Source organism: Macaca fascicularis, chromosome 2, assembly GCF_037993035.2.
Source record: "Macaca fascicularis isolate 582-1 chromosome 2, T2T-MFA8v1.1".
Lineage (NCBI taxonomy): Eukaryota > Metazoa > Chordata > Mammalia > Primates > Cercopithecidae > Macaca > Macaca fascicularis.
Window position 1 is genome coordinate 83,822,310 of NC_088376.1, and position 20,153 is coordinate 83,842,462.

The window sequence follows — 20,153 nt, forward strand, 5'->3', positions numbered from 1 at the left end:
AAATATTAACTAATAGGCAAAAAAAGTTGAAATCTTCAATAAAATTTTACCTTGCAGCCAAGTAATATAAGGAGAATTTAAAACATTATTACACCAACCACTGAGACATATTAACTGTTTCAAGTTACCTAATAATTGTGAGATAGAATTATTAGGATTTCTGTTTCCCCGAAAGATGGATAGAATTCAGAGAAATGATAAAAATTTAGATGTGCTTTTAGCCAGACCATAGAGCTTTTCTCTCAAAGAACCTCAGAAAGTTCTGTCAACACTACAGCTATATGCTCTAATATTTACCTTTATAATTATTATTGTAAATATCTACTAAAATATATATACATTAATGGAAATCAGGTGAAGGAGAGGGGAAGTGAATATTCTAAATTTATATATAAGTAAAACTTAAGGTTTTTTAGAAAAATCTCCGTTATGTCTAAGAATATCGAGGCGGCAGACAGACAATTAAAAGTACATTCTTTATAGTTTTGCAAAATTAGGCTGCAAAGAAAGTGTTTTCTGCTCAGAAAGTAAAATTCCTGCAGGCACAGAGTTAGGGGTAGTCTATATACCCAAGGCACCTAGGGCTCTAGTAATAAGCCAGAACCTTCTTTCTCAGGCTGTCCGCTGGTGCACTGGCACTCATTGATCCACACCTCTGGTTTCATACCACATTCACCTGGGATGTAAAGTTTGCTTGGTAGGAAACTGTGCTAGAATGGACGTATTCCATTTGGATATTTTATTTATTTTGTCAATAAATTTTGTACTTCTCTTTCCGTTCCTTTCCATCACTCAAAAGAATCTGGTCGGCTGGGCGCGGTGGCTCATGCCTGTAATCCCAGCACTTTGGGAGGCCGAGGCGAGTGGATCACCTGAGGTCTGGAGTTCAAGACCAGCCTAACGTGGTGAAACCCCGTCTATACTCAAAATACAAAAAAAATTAGCCAGGCGTAGTGGTGGGTGCCTGTAATCCCAGCTACTCGGGAGGCTGAGGCAGGATACTCACTTGAACCCAGGAAGGGTTGCCGTGAGCCGAGATGGAGCCATTGCACTCCAGCCTAGGCAACAGAGTGAGACTCATCTCAGAGGGGGAAAAAAAAAAAATCTGGTCACTGATAAAATAAGTGAAATAAAAAGAATAAAATAAGAAATATGAACATATATCATCTGGTATAAAAATCATCAAATATATTAAAGAGCACCTTCAAGTAAATTCAACAACTTGATCAGTTTGTACCGAGTTTTTGGTTCATATTTCACTACACGAATGGTCTTTGACATTTCTAGATTTAAGAACTTTGAATAATCTGATAGTATTCAGAGATTCCTGGGTTGTTTTTTTTTTTTTTTCTTTTTTTTAAACAGTGGAGTTGGTGAAATAAATTATTTTGCCTTTTGGTCAAGTCTAGAATTAAGATAATATAATGGTATGTGATTTTATGAGTCCTGATGATGTTTACTGATAAAAATCAATATCCTTTTATTGCTAATAAGACATTTGGTTATTTTCCAGATCCTCCTAAGGACAATGGTGGTTCAGAAATCCTCAAGTACTTGCTAGAGATTACTGATGGAAAGTCTGAAGGTGAACTTTTTGGCAATTGTTTTATTCAAAGCCAGTAGCAAGCTCTATTTTCTGATATAGTAAACATCTTTATAGTAATAGCAAGCAACCATTAATTCTAACGATAGAACTATTATTACAGTAAACAAACTTTAATCACATATTGGCTGTTTTTCTATTTCAAACACAGCACCAGAGATCAGAGTCTGCTTGAAACTTACATTTGTGTTATTTAAAATTTTTTCTGTATCTTTTTCATTGGTGTTTTGTTTGGTTGATCTTTTGCTTTTGTTTCTTTGGTTTGGTTTGTTTTTGTTTTGTTTTTTGAGACATGGTCTCACTCTGTCACCCAGGCTGGAGGGCAGAGGCACAAACATGGACCACTGCAGTCTCAAACTCCTGGGCTTAAGTGATTCTTCTGCCTCAGAAGATGAGGAAGAATACATTTTTCATAGTGATGGGGTCTCACTATGTTATCTAGGCTGGTCTCAAACTCCTGGCCTCAAGCAATCCTCCCACCTCTGCCTCCCAAAGTGCTGGGATTATAGGCATGAATCGCCACACTCAGCTTCCATGTCTTTTTTTCAACTAGAATTCCTAATTAATTGGATAAATTTAGTGTTTTCATCTCCTAACTTGCCATACGTTTTCTGGAAATCCTTATAAGCAGCCGGGAGCGGTGGCTCACATTCTAATCCCAGCATCTTAGGAGGCCGAGGTGGATGGATCACGACGTCAAGAGATCGAGACTATCCTGGCCAGTGTGGTGAAACCCCCGTCTCTACTAAAAATACAAAAATTAGCCGGGCGTGGTGGCGGGTGCCTGTAGTCCCAGCTACTTGGGAGGCTGAGGCAGGAGAATTGCTTGAACCCGGGAGGCGGAAGTTGCAGTTAGCCGAGATTGCACCACTGCACTCCAGCCTGGTGACAGAGTGAGACTCCATCTTAAAAAAAAAAAAAAAAAAAAATCTTATAAGCAAAGGAAGTATCAGAGGCAATCAGCAGGAATAGTGAGGTGGAGATAGTGAAGGAGTGGGTTCAGTAATCTACAAATTCCCATGCATGAAATATATAGTGTTGTGGGCTAGTGACAAGAGTCGCACTTTTATAACAAGTTTAGAAAATTTCTTTCCGACTTCATTGTCATTTTACTTCAGATTATTTATTTATTACTATTTATACTGGGTGGATTAACATGGGACAAATGTTAGAAATAAAATTCCTTAGTGCCTTTTTAAAAATTCTGAGGTTTTCTTTCGTTCATTAGACTTTAATAGAGAAAAGTATAGTCTTTAAAACTTTTTAAATGACATATCATCTCACCACTGTAATAATTCCTCTAACCATTAGTTTTTTTAAAAAAATGGCACTGCTTATGCCTAAAACAGACAGGATTGATATAACTTTTACAAGCCAGCAGTCAGTGCTGATGTGTGGTTGGCTTTTTATTCTGTACCATGAGAACCACCTGGAATTTTTTTCGTTTTTAAATCTATTGGGTCCTATTTTAAGCTGAAAACATGAGAATTCTTTTGAGATGAGCACAGCTGTTCTAAACATAAAATCATATTTTGTGCTAAAAACCTGGTTTAGAACTGCCTGGCGTGGTGGCTCACACCTGTAATCCCAGCACTTTGGGAGGCTGAGGTGGGTGGATCACGAGGTCAGGAGTTTGAGACCAACCTGGCCGACATGGGGAAACCCTGTCTCTACTAGAAAAAAATGCAAAAATTAGCTGGGTGTGGTGGCATGCGCCTGTAATTCCAGTTCCTCGAGAGGCAGAGGCAGGAGAATCGTTGGAATCCAGGAGGCAGAGGTTGCAGTGAGCTGAGATCACACCACTGCACTTAAGCCTGGGCAACAGAGCAAGACCCTGTCTTGGAAGAAGAAAAAAAACCTGGTTTAGCTTTTCTTCATTAGAAAAACCCACCTAGGATAGAAGTCATGTGTATGCCAATGGCTCCTTGTGAATATTTAAGTATGTTTTGAATTCTCATGGCTCCCTTTAGCTACTGATGACAAATCAAATCAAAAGTAGGGGCCATTCTAGACTTACAGTTAACAACTTTGCCACTGCATGACTGAGTGAGTGAGTGAATCTTTTCAGTAATCTTTGCTCCCAGTCACCTTTTCAGTACAGGTTTTTTCGACCTGTAATATCAGGATAGTTCCCTTTTTTCATCTGGCCTTAGTGCATGCGACTCTATCAGGAATCTAAACTAATAAACTGCTGGGGGAATTTGTGGAAGTTACGCTACTTAAAATACCAGGGAATACTGTAAAAGCATTTTTCCTAAAACAACTTCATGTAGTAAAAGGCTTTTGTAAAGTGGTCAGCTGGAAACACAGCATGAAAAGGAATAAAGCAGAGGAGTGAAGAGCCTCCTGGTGGCCCAGATTTATGAGTCAGGCAGGTGGCCGAGGCAGCCCTGGGTGGTCTTGCGTCCAACGGCATCAGCCTCAGGGGGCACCCAGACTCCTGGTGACTGGAGTCTTCAGTTCTGCAGAGTGGTCAAGATCACTTGGGTCATGCCACGTTTGGTCTTTGTCACCCTGCTAGGCATTTTTGCCTTTTTTTTTTTTTTTTTTTTGAGGCGCGGTCTCGCTCTGTCGCCGAGGCTGGAGTGCAGTGGCACGATCTTGGCTCACTGCAAGCTCCGCCTCCTGGGTTCAAGTGATTTTCTTGCCTCAGCCTCCCGAGTAGCTGGGATTACAGGTGCCCGCCACCAGGCCTGGCTGATTTTTGTATTTTTAGTAAGACGGGGTTTTGCCAGGTTGGCCAGGCTGGTCTCAAACTCCTGACCTCAGGTGATCCACCTGCCTTGGCCTCCCAAAGTGCTGGGATTACAGGCGTGAGCCACCGCCTGTAATTTTTGTCTTTTAAGTGGGGCTCCATGAAGGCAGTCAGAAAACCCAGTTTTTAAAAGAGGGTTTCACTACCTTTGACCTCCAGGCAGGTAAGAACAGGGAGAAATTCTTGCATGCTGCCCCAGACTTGCCAGAAGCCTCGTGGCCAAGAAGTAGCCCCGTGCCTGGCTGCCCCTGAGGCCTCCTCACACCAGGAGCATTTCATAGCTTGCCCACCCCTGTTCTGTGTCTCCTACCACTCCTTCCATGCCAACTGCACGTTTCATTATGGTTTCCCACATCCAAACCTCATAGCAAATGTAATCGTGGTGATAATAGGTAGTCTAGCCAGCAACACTAAGTATTAAAAATGACTCCATGTTATTTTGGTATTTAACTTTGTAAAAGAAAAAGGAAGAGCTTTCTGGCTATTTAAAAAGAAAAAGAAGATGTTGGCTTTCCTGAAAACATAGAGCTTTTTCTTGTCAGCAATGGCTGATATACTCCATTTTTTACAAGAGGCATAAAGTCATGCATAAGTCTTGTTTTACAGCGAATCAGTGGGAAGTGGCCTACAGCGGGTCGGCTACTGAATACACCTTCACCCACTTGAAACCAGGCACTTTGTACAAACTCCGAGCGTGCTGCATCAGTACCGGTGGACACAGCCAGGTTGGTTTTGTTTCCATATGAAAGTAAACCTCTTTGATCAAATTCAGACCAGCTGTCTGTAACATCAGAATCAAATTGCAGTTTAAACAATGTATCTTGGTAATGCAACCTGATAGTATCAAGTCAGGAAATGAAAAATAGAGCTTTTTGAATTGCTCTTTAAAGGTATAAGATAGGCCTAAATGATTCCCTACTGAATTGTGGTATTTTCAGGTACATTTGTCACTCACTTATTTCTCAGAAGTCTTTGACGTAATCACCTGTGACGGTTGAAAATTATCTGGAATTTGCATTGACTAAATAAAGGAGACCTCGGTTATTGCAATGATTAAAAAACTATAGAATTTCTAGTTAAAAGATGAGACCTGTGCAGCACTGCTGTTAATCACGTCTATCAATTTTAAGAATTTGAGACATACCTTCCTCAGGGTACTTTACTGCCATCTGCTGGAAAGTTGTTGTAAAAACAATGTAAATCCATGATGACTGAGCTGAATGGCACCTCCTCAAGTTTTGTGGTACCCAACGTACACATCTGTAGGCAAGATCCATTCTTTTGTTTCTACTATTTATATGACCTCAGACTAACCAGTTAACATGTCAGGAGTCTTAGTTTCAACCACATTGTACTCTCATAGGCTCAAAACAACCTAATAAATATACATGGAGTACTCTAGAAATGAAATAATTGTTATCTAAATGGTTTTAACTTACACTCAGAAAACTGAGTGAGAAATGAGATGCCAAAAGATACTTTCACTGTAGAGATATTTAACATTATGATTTGAAACCACTAATAATTTAGAATGAAAGAGAAGGAGAGATGGTGGCTTACAGCCCTGTGCTGGGTTGACTTTTCAAGAGAATACCTGCCGTTTGAATGCCTGATTTTTCTAGTCAACCCACTTGCAACATCAGTTTTTGTGTTTACTTTCTTTTGCCCCCAAGGATGGTACTAGGACATCTAGACTGCCCATGTAGACACTCCCTGTGAGGAGAAGGTCCCGCTGGACCATCTTTATACAGTGCCGAAGCTTTCTGGAGTGCCTCCCAGGGTGGAGTAAATCCAAATCAAAGCTGAGATTATCAGTGGTACTTCCTATGTGTGAAGCACTACACAAGGTGTCACTGAGTCTGAACTGCTCAAATGCATAGAGGTCATTTCCTCTGTGCCACTTCTCAGGGAGAAAATTGAATGTGGCTGAGCTATATAGCTCTACCTGATTTTCTCCTGTCTCAGGAATCGGGTCAGCTTCCATATCACTAGCCTTACACAACCAGATCCTGCAAAATAAAGGCCTACTTATTTTAGCGTTAACAGTGCCTGCTGGTTAATGTCAGAATCAATTGATTAATATTGAGTTTATTTGCTTTTCTGCTCTGTATGTGAATGGTTGGCCACTTATGGTACCATTTTAAAATTTCATCCAGATGTCGTTTTGTGTTCTCTTCTGTCCTCATGAAGGGTCTTTCTAATTTTGAATTAAAGGAAAAGAATTGCTTAGGATATATAGTACTCATGTCTGCTAATCTAACTTCAAAAATAATCATTTTTGTTTTTCCCAGTGCCATATGAAGTCTATAACCACCCTTAAAACACACACACATACATTTATATGAAGATCTTAATTGCATTAAAAGCTTCCCATAATGTGCACACATTTAGTGTGTAACCCCTTTTCGGTAACATTTGCAGTTATGGGGTGGAATTTGCCTGATATGTAGAGGTCTGATAAATTCACAGTAACTAAGAGATGGTTCTCTCTGGTGTTTCTCCTGCAGTGTTCTGAAAGTCTCCCTGTTCGCACACTAAGCATTGCACCAGGTCAGTGTCGACCACCGAGGGTTTTGGGTAGACCAAAGCACAAAGAAGTCCACTTAGAGTGGGGTGAGTGAACAAACCTTCCCGTTGACATTGGTAGTTTGGACAATCGGAGATGAAGACTTACGCTTTGTAGTTAAGTTTCAAAGCTTTCTTCTAAAGACCACGTATGTTTTTGTCTGTTGAAGATGTCCATATTCCTCTTGAAGTATGTTGACCCAGGTTTTTTATGTGTGTCATTCCCCCCATCCACACCCCCAACACTGTCCCTCATCCTCCTCTTCCTGATGGTGCCACACACCTGGTTTATCCCCCACACTTCAGGGGACACTTTTCTAGGGAGTATTTCAAGAACAGCCAGTCTTTTTCAGAAAGTTTTCAACTTTATTAATGGGAAAAAAATTTTGTACTCAATTTAGAAATTAAACCAAAGAATAGTTTATAAGATCACATGGAATTCTTCCTCGTCTCTGTGTGTAACCACCTCTGCTGCATTGTCCTGTGTGGGTCCTGATGTTTTTACAGCGTTGACTTAAACTGTATTAGCGTTTTTGTTGTGCCAAGCTGTTTACAACATGTATAATTATAAATACAAATGTACAGAACTCTCTAGCAGACTATTTTTTCCCACCACTTATGTCTAAAGTATAATAAATTGTGCCAACCTGGGGTCCTGTATTTTGATTTAATATGACCTTTGGTTTCAAATTAAAGAGATTTTTCTTCCTTCTTTTTCTTCCATTTACCTAGCATTAAAATATGAAGAAATATATCTAATGTTCCTATGATTTGGGGATTATTTTATCAATGTAATTAAATAAACTTCAATGGACTTGCTTTGGAGAGTATGGATAACATCATTCAGAAACTTTTATTTTTATATCTCTTTTTGGTGGGCAGGGATTCTTTTGTAAGGGAGATACTGAGGACAGGCCACCTATGTGATATTTTGCACAACTTGTGTGAAATCTGGTGCAGTTTGGTCAACTGGAAGTACAAAGTGTTCTAAGATTTGGTGGGCAGGGATTCTTTTGTAAGGGAGATACTGAGGACAGGCCACCTATGTGATATTTTGCACAACTTGTGTGAAATCTGGTGCAGTTTGGTCAACTGGAAGTACAAAGTGTTCTAAGATGAAAATAATTTTTCATTCCCAGATGTTCCTGCATCTGAAAGTGGCTGTGAGGTCTCAGAGTACAGCGTGGAGATGACGGAGCCCGAAGACGTAGCCTCGGAGGTGTACCACGGCCCAGAGCTGGAGTGCACTGTCGGTAACCTGCTTCCTGGAACCGTGTATCGCTTCCGGGTGCGGGCTCTGAATGATGGAGGGGTGAGTATAAGCCCATACACTGTAACCAGAATCAGAATGCATAGTCAGAACCCAAAGTGCTAGCACTTCTGTCTCCAGCCTCCTGAAATTTTTGGCAGTCTTAATGCAACCTTGACAACCATTAATGCAGTGTCTGTAAATCTTAATTCTGAGTTGATATTGTTGTGATTTCATATAGACCCAGCATTAGACGTTTTTTGTTTCTTTTGTCCTCATATCATTCTATGAAGACAGCACTCAACGTAAATAAAGATATCACCCTGTAGATACTTTTGACAATTTTCAGAAAATTTCCTTTTCTTCTATTGACTTTATCAGTTAAGGGAAATTAGGAATATATAATAGTTCTAATAAAAGTTTTATACTCTCTTGTCTAAATGAACCAGCAACATCTTAGGTCAGTTTTTACAACTAGAGAGGGGTAGCAGCTGGGGACACCAGCTTGTTTTTGTTTTGTTTCAAGTGAAAACTGTAGGACTCTCTGGCCTTCCTTCTATTGCTCCATTTGGAGTTGTCAAGTTGAGCTATCAGAGATTGAGAATACATATGTCTGTGTTATATCCATAAAGGTGGTTGTCCTTTTTTTCTTTAAAATTGCCAAATGATGTAGATTTGGGGGGAGATGAATAATGAGCAGTGGGAGTCCCATTAACTGTGAGGCTTTTGGGTGGGCTTAGAGATTGATGAAGCATAAAAGCAGGCAGAAGGGCGTGGGTAAAGCCAGCTAATGCTAAATGTCCCATCCAAAGTGCCAGTAGTTTGTATAGATGGGCTCCCTGCAAATAAATATAATTAGCTAATTGATGATTTTTTTAAAAAATAAGAAAACCCAACTTGCAGTGACTTTTTGTTTTAAGTGAAAGCAAGTTTATTAAGAAAGTAAAGGAATAAAAGAAGGGCTATTCCTTAGGCAGAGCACCCGAAACTGGATTTCTTCTAATTCTCCAATAGAAAAGAATTTCAGACACAACAATGATACTCAAGTGAAAACAAAAAAGTCTAAACATTAACGCCTATGCACCTGAACTTATAATCATGTAAGCGAAAAGAAGATGGATGGTGGTGAACACAGTGTTGTGTCTACCCCATTCTCTCATCAACTTTTCGGTTACTGTCTGCCACAACAAAGATAAATGTGCAACTGGGCTGGTGTGAGTTGTACTTTGCTCAGCCCTTTCACTGATTTATCCTATAAAGAAACTATCTTCAGCTTGGGTTTATTCATGTTGTATTAGAAATTCACCATATATATTGCTGTAGTCATCTTCCGAGGTCCATTTCAGAGAGCTTCCCCAACTCCCGAGCATCTTTGCATGTTATGTTGAGAGGTGTTTTTTTTTTTTTCTTCCCCATCTTTTTTTCCCATTTTGACAAGGACAGTCATATATTTTGTTATCCTGGAAGGTTTTTACTCTGCCCCAAACCTTTGAAGTATCAAATATGCTACCATTAAAATGGGCGGTTCAGGTGGCTGTGACTCTCTCAAAGTGTGCTAAGTCTCTAGCAATTCCTGGCTCTGAGCAGTGTGGTCACTGATGGTAACATCAGGATTGCCGTGGATACCCTTGAATAGGTGAGGTGATGGGAACACACTGAGAAAACATTACAGAAGCATTCATTTTCAAAATGGAAAGTACCAGTAACTAGAAGAAATACCTAGAATTCGATCACCAACAATTCCAAGTATATTTTTATGCATTAAAAATTAAACTGCAGTGGGCATCTGACTTAGTTTTCTTGGATGTCCTCTGAGAAATATGAAAGCAGATTGTCCTGTTTTGTCAAAAATCAGCATATTTTTATTTCAGATGTCCCAAGAAAGGGAAAATATTTTGTCAACCAACTAATTATTTTCCATTTAAAAAAATGACAGACATCTACTACTCAGGGAATGTACGTAGGAGAAAAACTTAGACACATTGAATTGAAAGTTAAAATCATTGGACAATATTTGTAAATTTGTTGTGTTGATGATGATGTTAGCCTAGCCTTTATTTGGTTATAAGCTTTTATATGCACGCACATACACAAACACATACACACATATATACGTGTGTGTGTGTGTGTGTGTGTGTGTGTTTTCTTTCAGTACGGTCCCTATTCTGATGTCTCAGAAATTACCACTGCTGCGGGGCCCCCTGGACAGTGCAAAGCACCTTGTATTTCTTGTATGCCTGATGGATGTGTCTTAGTGAGTTGGGAGGTAAGTCAGGCACATTCTGCATCAACTTCTGTTTCTTCTACTTTATCTACCCCCAAATACAAATACAAATTATAAGGAAGCTGCAAATTCAAAATGCACATATAGATGATTTTTTATTTTTTTATTTTTTATTTTTATTTTTTGCTCTGTATACTATAGTAATCACCCTTAGCACTTGCCACTTGCTTATGTTATTTAGAGTTGTGGAAATTTTACCATAGTCAAAATTGAGAGGAAATGATTTCTCATGCCTTTCTTTTAAAACAATTTTTATTTTATTTTATTCATTTATTTTTATTTTTCTGTGACGGAGTTTCACTCTTGTCACCCAGGCTGGAGTGCAGTGGTGCAATCTCGGCTCACTGCAACATCCGCCTCCCGGGTTCAAGTGATTTTCCTGCCTCAGACTCCTGAGTAGCTGGGATTACGAGTGCCCGCCACCACGCCTGGCTAGTTTTTGTATTTTTAGTAGAGACAGGGTTTCACCATGTTGGTCAGGCTGGTCTCAAACTCCTTACCTTAGGCAATCCACCCACCTCAGCCTCCCAAAGTGCTGGGATTACAGGTGTGAGCCACCGCATCTGGCCCTGTTTTAAATTTAAATTTCTAAACCTTAAAAAATTTTTATGGGTACATAGTAGGTGTATATATTTGTGATCATGCCTTTCTTTTATATGTGTTTTAAATATTCTGAGGCATGTTGCTCTCTTTCCCATTTTAGTTACTTGAATACAAGCACAGTAGGATTCTCTTCTCAGTGGCAGCATTAACTACTTCAATTTCTGCCTTTCCAGAGTCCTGATAGTTCTGGTGCTGACATCTCAGAGTACAGGTTGGAATGGGGAGAAGATGAAGAATCCTTAGAACTCATTTATCATGGGACAGACACCCGTTTTGAAATAAGAGACCTGTTGCCTGCTGCACAATATTGCTGTAGACTACAGGTAGGTTGACATTATTCTGATGTTACTCACAAGGACTGGTTTTCCCATGAAAGACACTTTGGGAAACCCACTCAAAGGCTTGTGGTGGAGGCTGTCAGGAGGGATGATATGGAAAAAAAGAGTCTGTTTAAATAAAAATACATTTGGTTGTTTTGGTATTTTGCAGTTAATTTCCACTTCTCTAGGAAATTCTGAAACTTAAGAACAAAATAAGTTTCTTCTCCATTCTGCTTCTCACCACCCTTGTATCTTGTCTGTTCATCAGTTTGCTGAATAAATGACCCAAGTCCAAGGGAAAGATGACACAGCTCCTTAGGGAAGGAGCCTTCTGTCTCATTCCCCTGAGATGCACATTTCAGTGGGAAAGACTCTTAGAGCTGGCAAAAGACAGAAAATTATTTTACGAGCTGTTAAATGGAGCCAAAAATAATTTGGACTAGTCTGCATTAGATTACAGGACCCCACCTCCCAGTGACACTTATCAAGGCTGGTTATCTATAAGCTTCCACTTGGGAGTCCAGATAAAATAACATCAAGAAAAATTGGTTCATAGCCTAAACCCCCAGAGTGGCAACAACCATGGGTTTACTTTTATTTTACTCACTTGGCTATATTATTATTCTTTCTATGTAAAGCCCTAGTCTCTTGAGAAAATAGAGTTATTTGTCCTCCTCTTTCCATCTGTTCAGTAACATTTCTTGAGCATTATAGTACTTTGTACCAGGATCAAAGGAAGATCAGGAAGAGAGATACAAAGATTAATGAGATGTGGTTATTGACCTTGAAGAGCTCTGTCTTCATACACATTTAGATTTGAATAGATAAAGAAGCAGAGATGCCAAAGTCAACTTCCCACCTGATTTAAGTCATGGATCAAATTCCTTATTACAAGTACACCCAGTGTCTCTGGTCTCTTTGGAGAAAATATTTGCTTCATAACTTAATTTTTCAGAGCAACTGAAGCATTTCTGTTAAAAATTCTGAAGTCTACTTTATTTGAAACATTTCTGATTAAACTCTTTTGTTATACACCTTTCTTGCTTCTCGAATGAAGCACCTGGGACATAATTAACCTTTTGACAATGAGTCAGTGTCACAGCAAATTGTCTGATCTTTATAATAGTGATGCTGAGTCATTGGGGAAAGGTTAAATTATGTGCCACACTCCTGTTTTTCTATCAAGGCAGGATATAAATAAAGAGCTGTCTGCCACCCCAGTAAAGAACTTCACTCCATTATGGTTTTTGAGTTTTGGTGTTTCTTTAAAATGTTATTATAGTTCCTTTTTTTTCTCTCTCACAGTATATGTTGTCTTAGCATTGACTTCTCAAAGCTACATTATAAAAGATACATTAATAAGAATAGAACCTGCATAATAATCTTGCCTTCTTGTATTAACAGGAGTAGAAATATATTTTCAAATGTCTGTACTTATTTATAATAAAATGACTCAGATCTTATGAAGGGAGTACTACTTTTAAAATTACCATTGCCATGCTAAAGGACTATTGCCAGGAAAAGGATCTGTTCAACCTGTATCGATTTATTGTTATTTGTGGACCAAATATGAACTATTTTCATTCAACATGATTACAAAGTCAAGTTAAACGCCAATAGTTTTTGAATATTTGGCACCTTAAAAATGTAAATATCGGCCGGGCATGGTGGCTCACACTTGTAATCCCAGCACTGTAGGAGGCTGAGGCCAACTGATTGCTTGAGCCAGGAGTTCGAGACCAGCCTGGACAACATGGCAAAACTCCTCCTCTACAAAAACAAATACAAAAATTAGCCAGGCACCTGTAGTCCCAGCTGCTCAGGAGCCTGAGGCAGGAGGATCACTTGAGCCAGGTCAAGGCTGTAGTGACCTGTGACCGCACCACTGTACGCCAGCCTGGCGACAGAGTGAGAGCCTGTCTCAAAAAAATAAAATAATATAAAAATGTATTATAATACCTATACTGTGTTTTATAGAAATTTGGTGGAACATTTCTTGTTTTGCTCAGGAATTTTGGAATTTTTATATTCTCAGGACTGTTTTAATTAAATGCTGGTGTAATTCCATTCATGGAGCATGTTGTATATTATAGGCATACTATTATTTATAAAAAGTTGATTTTGAATTAAATTTCATTTTAAAACTGTTAATGAAAAGTGGTATAAATCAAATGTTTTCTATAGACCCAGGCTAGTTAAAAGAAGGTAGGATCCTGGAGTAGAAAAAGAACATTAGAAGAATTGGTAAGATTCTGATTAGGTCTGTATGTTAAGAGTATAGTAGCAGTGATAATTTTTTCCTTTTTTTTTTTTTTGGAGACAGAGTCTTGCTCTGTCGCCCAGGCTAGAGTGTAGTGGCGCTATCTTGGCTCACTGCAACCTCCACCTCGCGGGTTCAAGCGATTCTCCTGCCTCAGCCTCCTCAGTAACCAGGATTACAGATGCCTGCCACCACACCTGGCTAATTTTTGTGTATTTAGTAAAGATAGGGTTTCACCAGGTTGGTCAGGCTGGTCTCGCACTCCTGACTTCAGCTGATCCACTGCCTTGGCCTCACAAAGTGCTGGGATTATAGGCGTGAGCCACCATGCCCAGCCACCAGTGATAATTTCCTGGTTTTGATCATTAATCTGTAGTTCTGTAACATGTTGGTCTTCGGAAAAGCAGAGTGAGAGATAGACAGAAATTTCTCTGTACTATTTTTGCAACTTTTCTGTAAGTATTAAAATAGTACCCAATAAAAAGGTGTTTGAAAAAATAGAGAAAATACTATTTTGTTCATAATTTTCCCAGTGGGAAGGAAGGAAGTGTAGCTCCTACTGCTGGCCTGATACTCTGCCAAGATTTTACATATTAACCTGTTGAATCTTTACAGTAATTCTATGAAGTAGACATTACTGTCCCCATTTTACAGCTGAGGAAACAAGCTCAGAGAAATTAACTTACCTAAGATCACACAGTTGTTAAATGATGGAATCAAGGTTCGAACTAAGCTCCAACTCTTAAAAGCCATATTCTTGTCCTTCTGTGATATGGTAATACCAAACCCTAGTTGATACAGACATTGGGCTCCATGATATCCTATTTTTCTGCCTCTGTGATACATTTATATCAGTACCAAAATCTCAAAATATATACTCATAAAATAATTTGTGATGTTAAAATTTTTCCAAAAAGAGTTAAGGTGTTGAGGTATTGTAATGAAACAGAAATGGATATGACAAAATATTACAGTAGAGTTTCAACTGTGATTTAATAGCAAATAAATGCTTTAAGCCTGCTTCTTTGAAATTAACGAAGGAGTTATAAGTTTTGTTTTAGACCTTGATTTAAGAGCTCAAACTTAGCCGGGTGTGCTGGTGTGTGCCTGTGGTTCCAGCTACTCAGGAGGCTAAGGTGGGAGGATCGCTTGAGCCTAGCAAGCAGAGGTTGCAGTGAGCTGAGATTGTGCCACTGCACTCCAGACAGAGACAGACCCTGTCTCAAAAAAAAAAAAAAACAAACCTCAAACTCCTTTAGTTTTTTAATTTGACCTCATAAGCTGTCCAGTACACTAAATGAAAACTAAGTTTTAGAGTACATTCACTTTTGTAAGAAAGCTACCAAATGTTTTTCTCTTTATAAGAAAGAAAATCTTTTTGATAACATTTATTGAACACATACTCTGTATCAAGTACAGTTGCCAGAAATAATACAACAGTGAGCCAGACAGGCAACTTTGCCCTTATGTAACTTGCATTCTAATCAGTGGAGTACTATATACTATGTCAGTGATAAGTGTCATGATGTAAAGTACAACAAAGAAGGGAAATAGGAAATGTGAAAGACCACAGGGGAAGGATTGCAAGTTGAAATGTGTTCAGAGAGGGCTCGCTGAACAGGTGACACCTACAGACCTTCTCTCAAATGAAGGTGATTGAGCGAGCTGTGCAGATGTCTAGAGAAAAAGCTTTCTGAACAGGAGAAGCAGCCAAGTGCAAAGGCTGTGAGGAGGCAGCAAACTTGGTGTCCCTGTGGAGCAGCGGGGAAGACAGTGTAGCTGGAGCAGAGTCAGTAAAGGGGAGAGTAGCAGGCAATGAAGTCACAGTGCTAATGGGTTTTTGAAGGGGATTGGTAGTGAACAGCAGATCATATAGGGTTCTGTAGGGTTTCATAAGAACTTCAAAGTTTATTCTGAATAAGATGGAAGCCCACTGAAGGAATTTGAACCAAAAGTCCCAATTCATATTTTCACTGAATCACTCTGATAGCTGTGAATATAGATTATTGGGCAAGGACCGACATAGATACCAGCTAGGAGGTCATTAGAATAACCAGATAGGAGAGAGTGTGGTTGGACTAGAATAATACAGGATATGCTGATGGCCTGGAGAGGGGCATGAGAGGGAGAGGAAGAAAGGTGTCCAGGGATGACTGAGTTATGACTTGAGTGCTCTGAAGGATGAGGGAAACCTCAGGAGATGCAGTCAGGTTTTTGTAAGGAGAGATGGGATGGGGATGAGGAGCTGTGTGGACATTTCAGTTTGAGAGGCCTGTTGGACATGCAAGTGGAGATACTCAGTGGTTGAATACAGATACCCTAGACCAGTATTCAGAGCAGGAGTGTGGGCTGCACATCCAAATTTGGGAGTAGGTTATCAGTGGTGTTTACGCCTTGAGACAAGATGACGTCTCTAAAAGTTTTAGTAGAGGTAGAAAAGAGGAGGTAGCCAAGTACCAAGCGCTGATACTCACCAGTGTTAAGAGATCAGGGTGATGGTAGCAAGCAGCAATGGTGATTGAGAGGCAGCAGCAGCAAGTAAGGTAGGAGGAGAGGTAAGTGTGGCATCTTGGAGACCTAGTGATGAATAAGCATTTGAAAGATCTGGGAGTGATTAGGTATCAGCTCTTGCTCTTGGGTAAAGTCAGATGAGTGCTAAGGATTGACTTCAGGGATGAGTTTATTATTCATGTGGAAGATAGAAGATGCCTCTTCCTATTGCTATTCCAGGACAGCTCTAGACTTAAGAGTCAGATGAACTGGATTCTGGTCCCAGCTTTGCCTCTAAATCTGAGGCCTAAGTTATCTAATCTGACTCTGAGTTCCCGTCTCTGTAAAAGGCAGATAAGAATACCTACCATTTAAGATCTACCATAGTGGGTTATTATGAAGATCATGTAAGATGATGTATAAACTGAAATAGGTCATGCAAATATAAAATATTATTTTTAAATTATTTTTCATAAGAAATGATGGCAGCCATATTTTGCTTTAATAATGGAAAAAATGTGGTTGGCATGTTTTGGAAGGTGGTCATCAGACAGTAGACATTTTCTAGGATTTATTTCTACCTGCATGTCTGGAAATGTGTACTACTTTAGATTTATTTAATGGCAGCTAACTCAGAGGCATCAAAACGTGCTAATGGTGTAATATGGCCTTCGTCTTGCTGTTCTGTTTTGTAGGCCTTCAATCAAGCAGGGCCAGGGCCATACAGTGAACTTGTCCTTTGCCAGACACCAGCGTCTGCCCCTGACCCCGTCTCCACTCTCTGTGTCCTGGAGGAGGAGCCCCTCGATGCCTACCCTGATTCACCTTCTGCGTGCCTTGTACTGAACTGGGAAGAGCCGTGCAATAACGGATCTGAAATCCTTGGTTACAACATTGATCTAGGAGACACTAGCATTACCGTGGGCAACACCACCACGCATGTTATGAAAGATCTCCTTCCAGAAACCACCTACCGGTGAGTGCAGGGGAGTAGAAATCTGCATCAACACATCAGCACTTGGGGCTCTAAGTAAACTGCTGGGGGAAAATGACCAGTGAATGTCATCTCCTAGCTGTTTCTAAGAGCCCAGATGTCCAGGGTCTTGTCTCACCTTGATCCCTCAGGCCAGAAGACCTGTGAAAAAGCCACACGGGTGCAGGGACTCACTGGACAGTTTTGTGTCCACTCTGACCCACACCTGTCTCTACCCCAGAGTGGACTCAAATCCTCAAGTCAGTCCTCTGAACACTCAAGTCAGAAATTATAAAAGGTCTTTGGCAATATGTTAGCCCAAGAATTTGGCTTCTTCCAGACATTGTGCCGACCTTAACGGTGGCTTAAATGATGATAAAACTTTTAAGATTTCTAAAAGGATGGCATTAGAGATACGTTGACTTTTATTAAACAACCTATGGTTGTTTAATGACTAATAAAAAAATATCTAGAGCTCAAGGGTTCAACTGAGGGAACACATGTTGAGAATCATTGTTTACTAAGGAAATGCCAGGTAACCGCTGAAATTGTCAAAAATATCTTCCACATACCAGAAAGCACCTCAGAGGATAGTTCTGTTATGGAGAAGATGAAATGGTTTAGTAGTGTAGGAACTATGGAAAGGTGAGCTTAGATTTGGATAGTAAAACCTCAAGACCCTATTTAAAAAGTGTTTAATGAATGCACCATAAATAATTTAATTCAGTATTATTATGCCAAGGCTAGTACATTGAGCTGAATGTGAAAAGAAACTCACATTGGGAGAATGCCACCTTTTCCTTATAAGATAGCTTTGAAGATACCATTTTAGACAGATGGCAATTTAATAGCTTTAGAAAAGGCAAATGTTTGGTCCTAGTCATACAGTTGATCTTGGCAAAAAAAAAAAAACAAAAAAAAACAAAAAAAAACTTTAGACTGTCTTTGCTGGCCAATCAATAAATTATAAATTGGACATTACATACTTGAGGTAAAAACAATTCATACTTGATTTTTCTTTTACATCTTGAAGTAGAGGCTGATTTTTCAAAATAATAGCCTACCAAGTGAATGAAAATCAATCGAAACCTTTTATGTTCAATATCATTCTATAGTAGTTTGTTTTATTTCTGATTAACATGTAGGACAATTTTACATACCCATTTCTGTTTATATACAAATAGACAAAAAATTTCAAATATGAATTATTATCGTATTTAAATTCTTTCTAGTTTTAATCCATTGTTCACTTAATCTGAATTACATTTTGTGAGTCAGTATTTATCATTTAATAATAGTATATTTTATATTTTATATCATGAAATCATAAACTAAATATTAGGGACCAAGTTCAATTAATATTTTTACTTGCTAATGTTTATAACTAAGATATTGGTGTGCCCATATCAGCAAATGAGTATTTTTTCAATAAAAAAATATAAACAATAAAAAAATAATAATTCATACTTAAGACCAACCGGTTTACAGCTTTAGGAATTTTAGTTTCTATAGCACACAATTGGGTATACTATATAGTATTAATAGAACTATGTTCAAACCACAGTCTTGTTGTTTTATGTTTCAAAAACATAATTGCAATAATTATAGTGAAATACAGAATGAGTATTTCAAGGAACCAAAGGTATAATTTTGGCCCAATCAACTTTTACTTCACCTTTTTTCTGTCCTATAAATTGGTTAAAATATAAGTGAACAGATCATGATGTTCTAGATAAAAACATGTGGAATGAAACATTTTAAGCAGACCATGGAGCTTGGATAAAAGACTTGTTTCTTTTGTTTGATTTTCTTTTTTTTCTTTTCTTTTTTTTTTTTAAAGCCTTCAGCAGTTACATATTATTCTCATACCAAGCTTATTCTTTCTCTGTGTTGCCAGGACGGGGTTGTACACCTCTCTAGTAAATGTCCTAATGCGAAAAAGCTTTTTCAATGGATTGGTCATTTCTCCATGGGTGCTATTAAAGCAAACTACCCATTGGCTTGCTGACACACTCTGTAGAAATTTCAATTCTGTAGGAATTACAATGCTACTTTTAAAGGCATTCCTTTAAGTTTATAATTGAGTTTGAAATTGAATTTGTTCTTTAGTTTGAAGGAAAACAGTATTATTAAAAATGAAAACCTAACTTTGCTTTGTATGCTTCCAGCCAAGTAGTCATAGATTTGGCAAGATAAGAGGGTCATCGGATCACCTGGTATCACTCCTTCCCAGTCCTTCTATGGCTTGAGCATCTTCAGTGACAGGAGCAGTGGTTCTAGCTTCCACTCACCAGGCAGTCCATTCTATTTGTGGATAAACCTCTCTATATCTGAATCTATTTGTGGATCAACCTCTCTATATCTGTATCTATATCTAAAATCAACTGCTGGCCTTAGAACTTCCTCAACAACAGTGATTTTCGAAGTGTGGTCCCTGGACCAGTAGCATTAGCATCATCTGGGAACTCGATAAATGCAAATTATCAGGCTCCACCCCAAACCTACTTAATTAGAAAATCTAGGGGTGGGGCGTAGTACTTTGTGCTTTAATTGGCCTTTCAGAAGATTTTGATGCTTATGAAAACTTGAAAAGCTCGGCCCTAGAGCAGCGATTCTTAAATGTCAATGTATATAAGAGTTGCCTGGAGAACCTTTTCAAAATACAGGTGTCTGAGCCCTACTCCTGTAGACCGCAGTTGGCCCCACAGGGGGCCTAAACATCATTATGTTCTAATGACAGCTGTCTCTTATTTAACCATCCCACTACCATTTACAGTGTCTTCACTAGCATAGGTTTTCTATAACTGCCTCCATCCTCTTTGAGTGCTTTTAGGTTTTTGGTGACCTCTCTGACGTGCAGTGCCCGTACCTCCAGGAATGGTCTGGTTGACTGGCTCAGAGCAGACCGGGACTGTTGCCTTCCTTGTTCTCCGTACTGAGCAGTTAGTGAGATTGCCTGAGATTACTTTTTTTAAACAACCTTATTATATGCCTGACTCATACTGAGCTGGCAGGCAACCAAAACTTAAAGTAGATTTGTTTGTTATGCTC

General features: G+C 39.1%; 1 protein-coding gene across 4 annotated transcripts in view; it reads left to right on the forward strand.

Annotated features, from left to right (window-relative positions):
* The window catches only part of FNDC3B (fibronectin type III domain containing 3B), a 363,872-nt gene that overhangs the window by 299,135 nt on the left and 44,584 nt on the right, over window positions 1–20,153 (forward strand). For all 4 annotated transcript variants that reach the window (XM_005546389.4, XM_045385094.2, XM_005546390.4 and 1 more), the window contains 7 exons: window positions 1,514–1,585; window positions 4,965–5,083; window positions 6,866–6,971; window positions 8,063–8,235; window positions 10,325–10,438; window positions 11,233–11,382; window positions 16,825–17,105. In XM_005546389.4, the coding sequence (XP_005546446.1) occupies window positions 1,514–1,585; window positions 4,965–5,083; window positions 6,866–6,971; window positions 8,063–8,235; window positions 10,325–10,438; window positions 11,233–11,382; window positions 16,825–17,105 (1,015 nt within the window). The remainder of the gene's footprint in view (window positions 1–1,513; window positions 1,586–4,964; window positions 5,084–6,865; window positions 6,972–8,062; window positions 8,236–10,324; window positions 10,439–11,232; window positions 11,383–16,824; window positions 17,106–20,153) is intronic.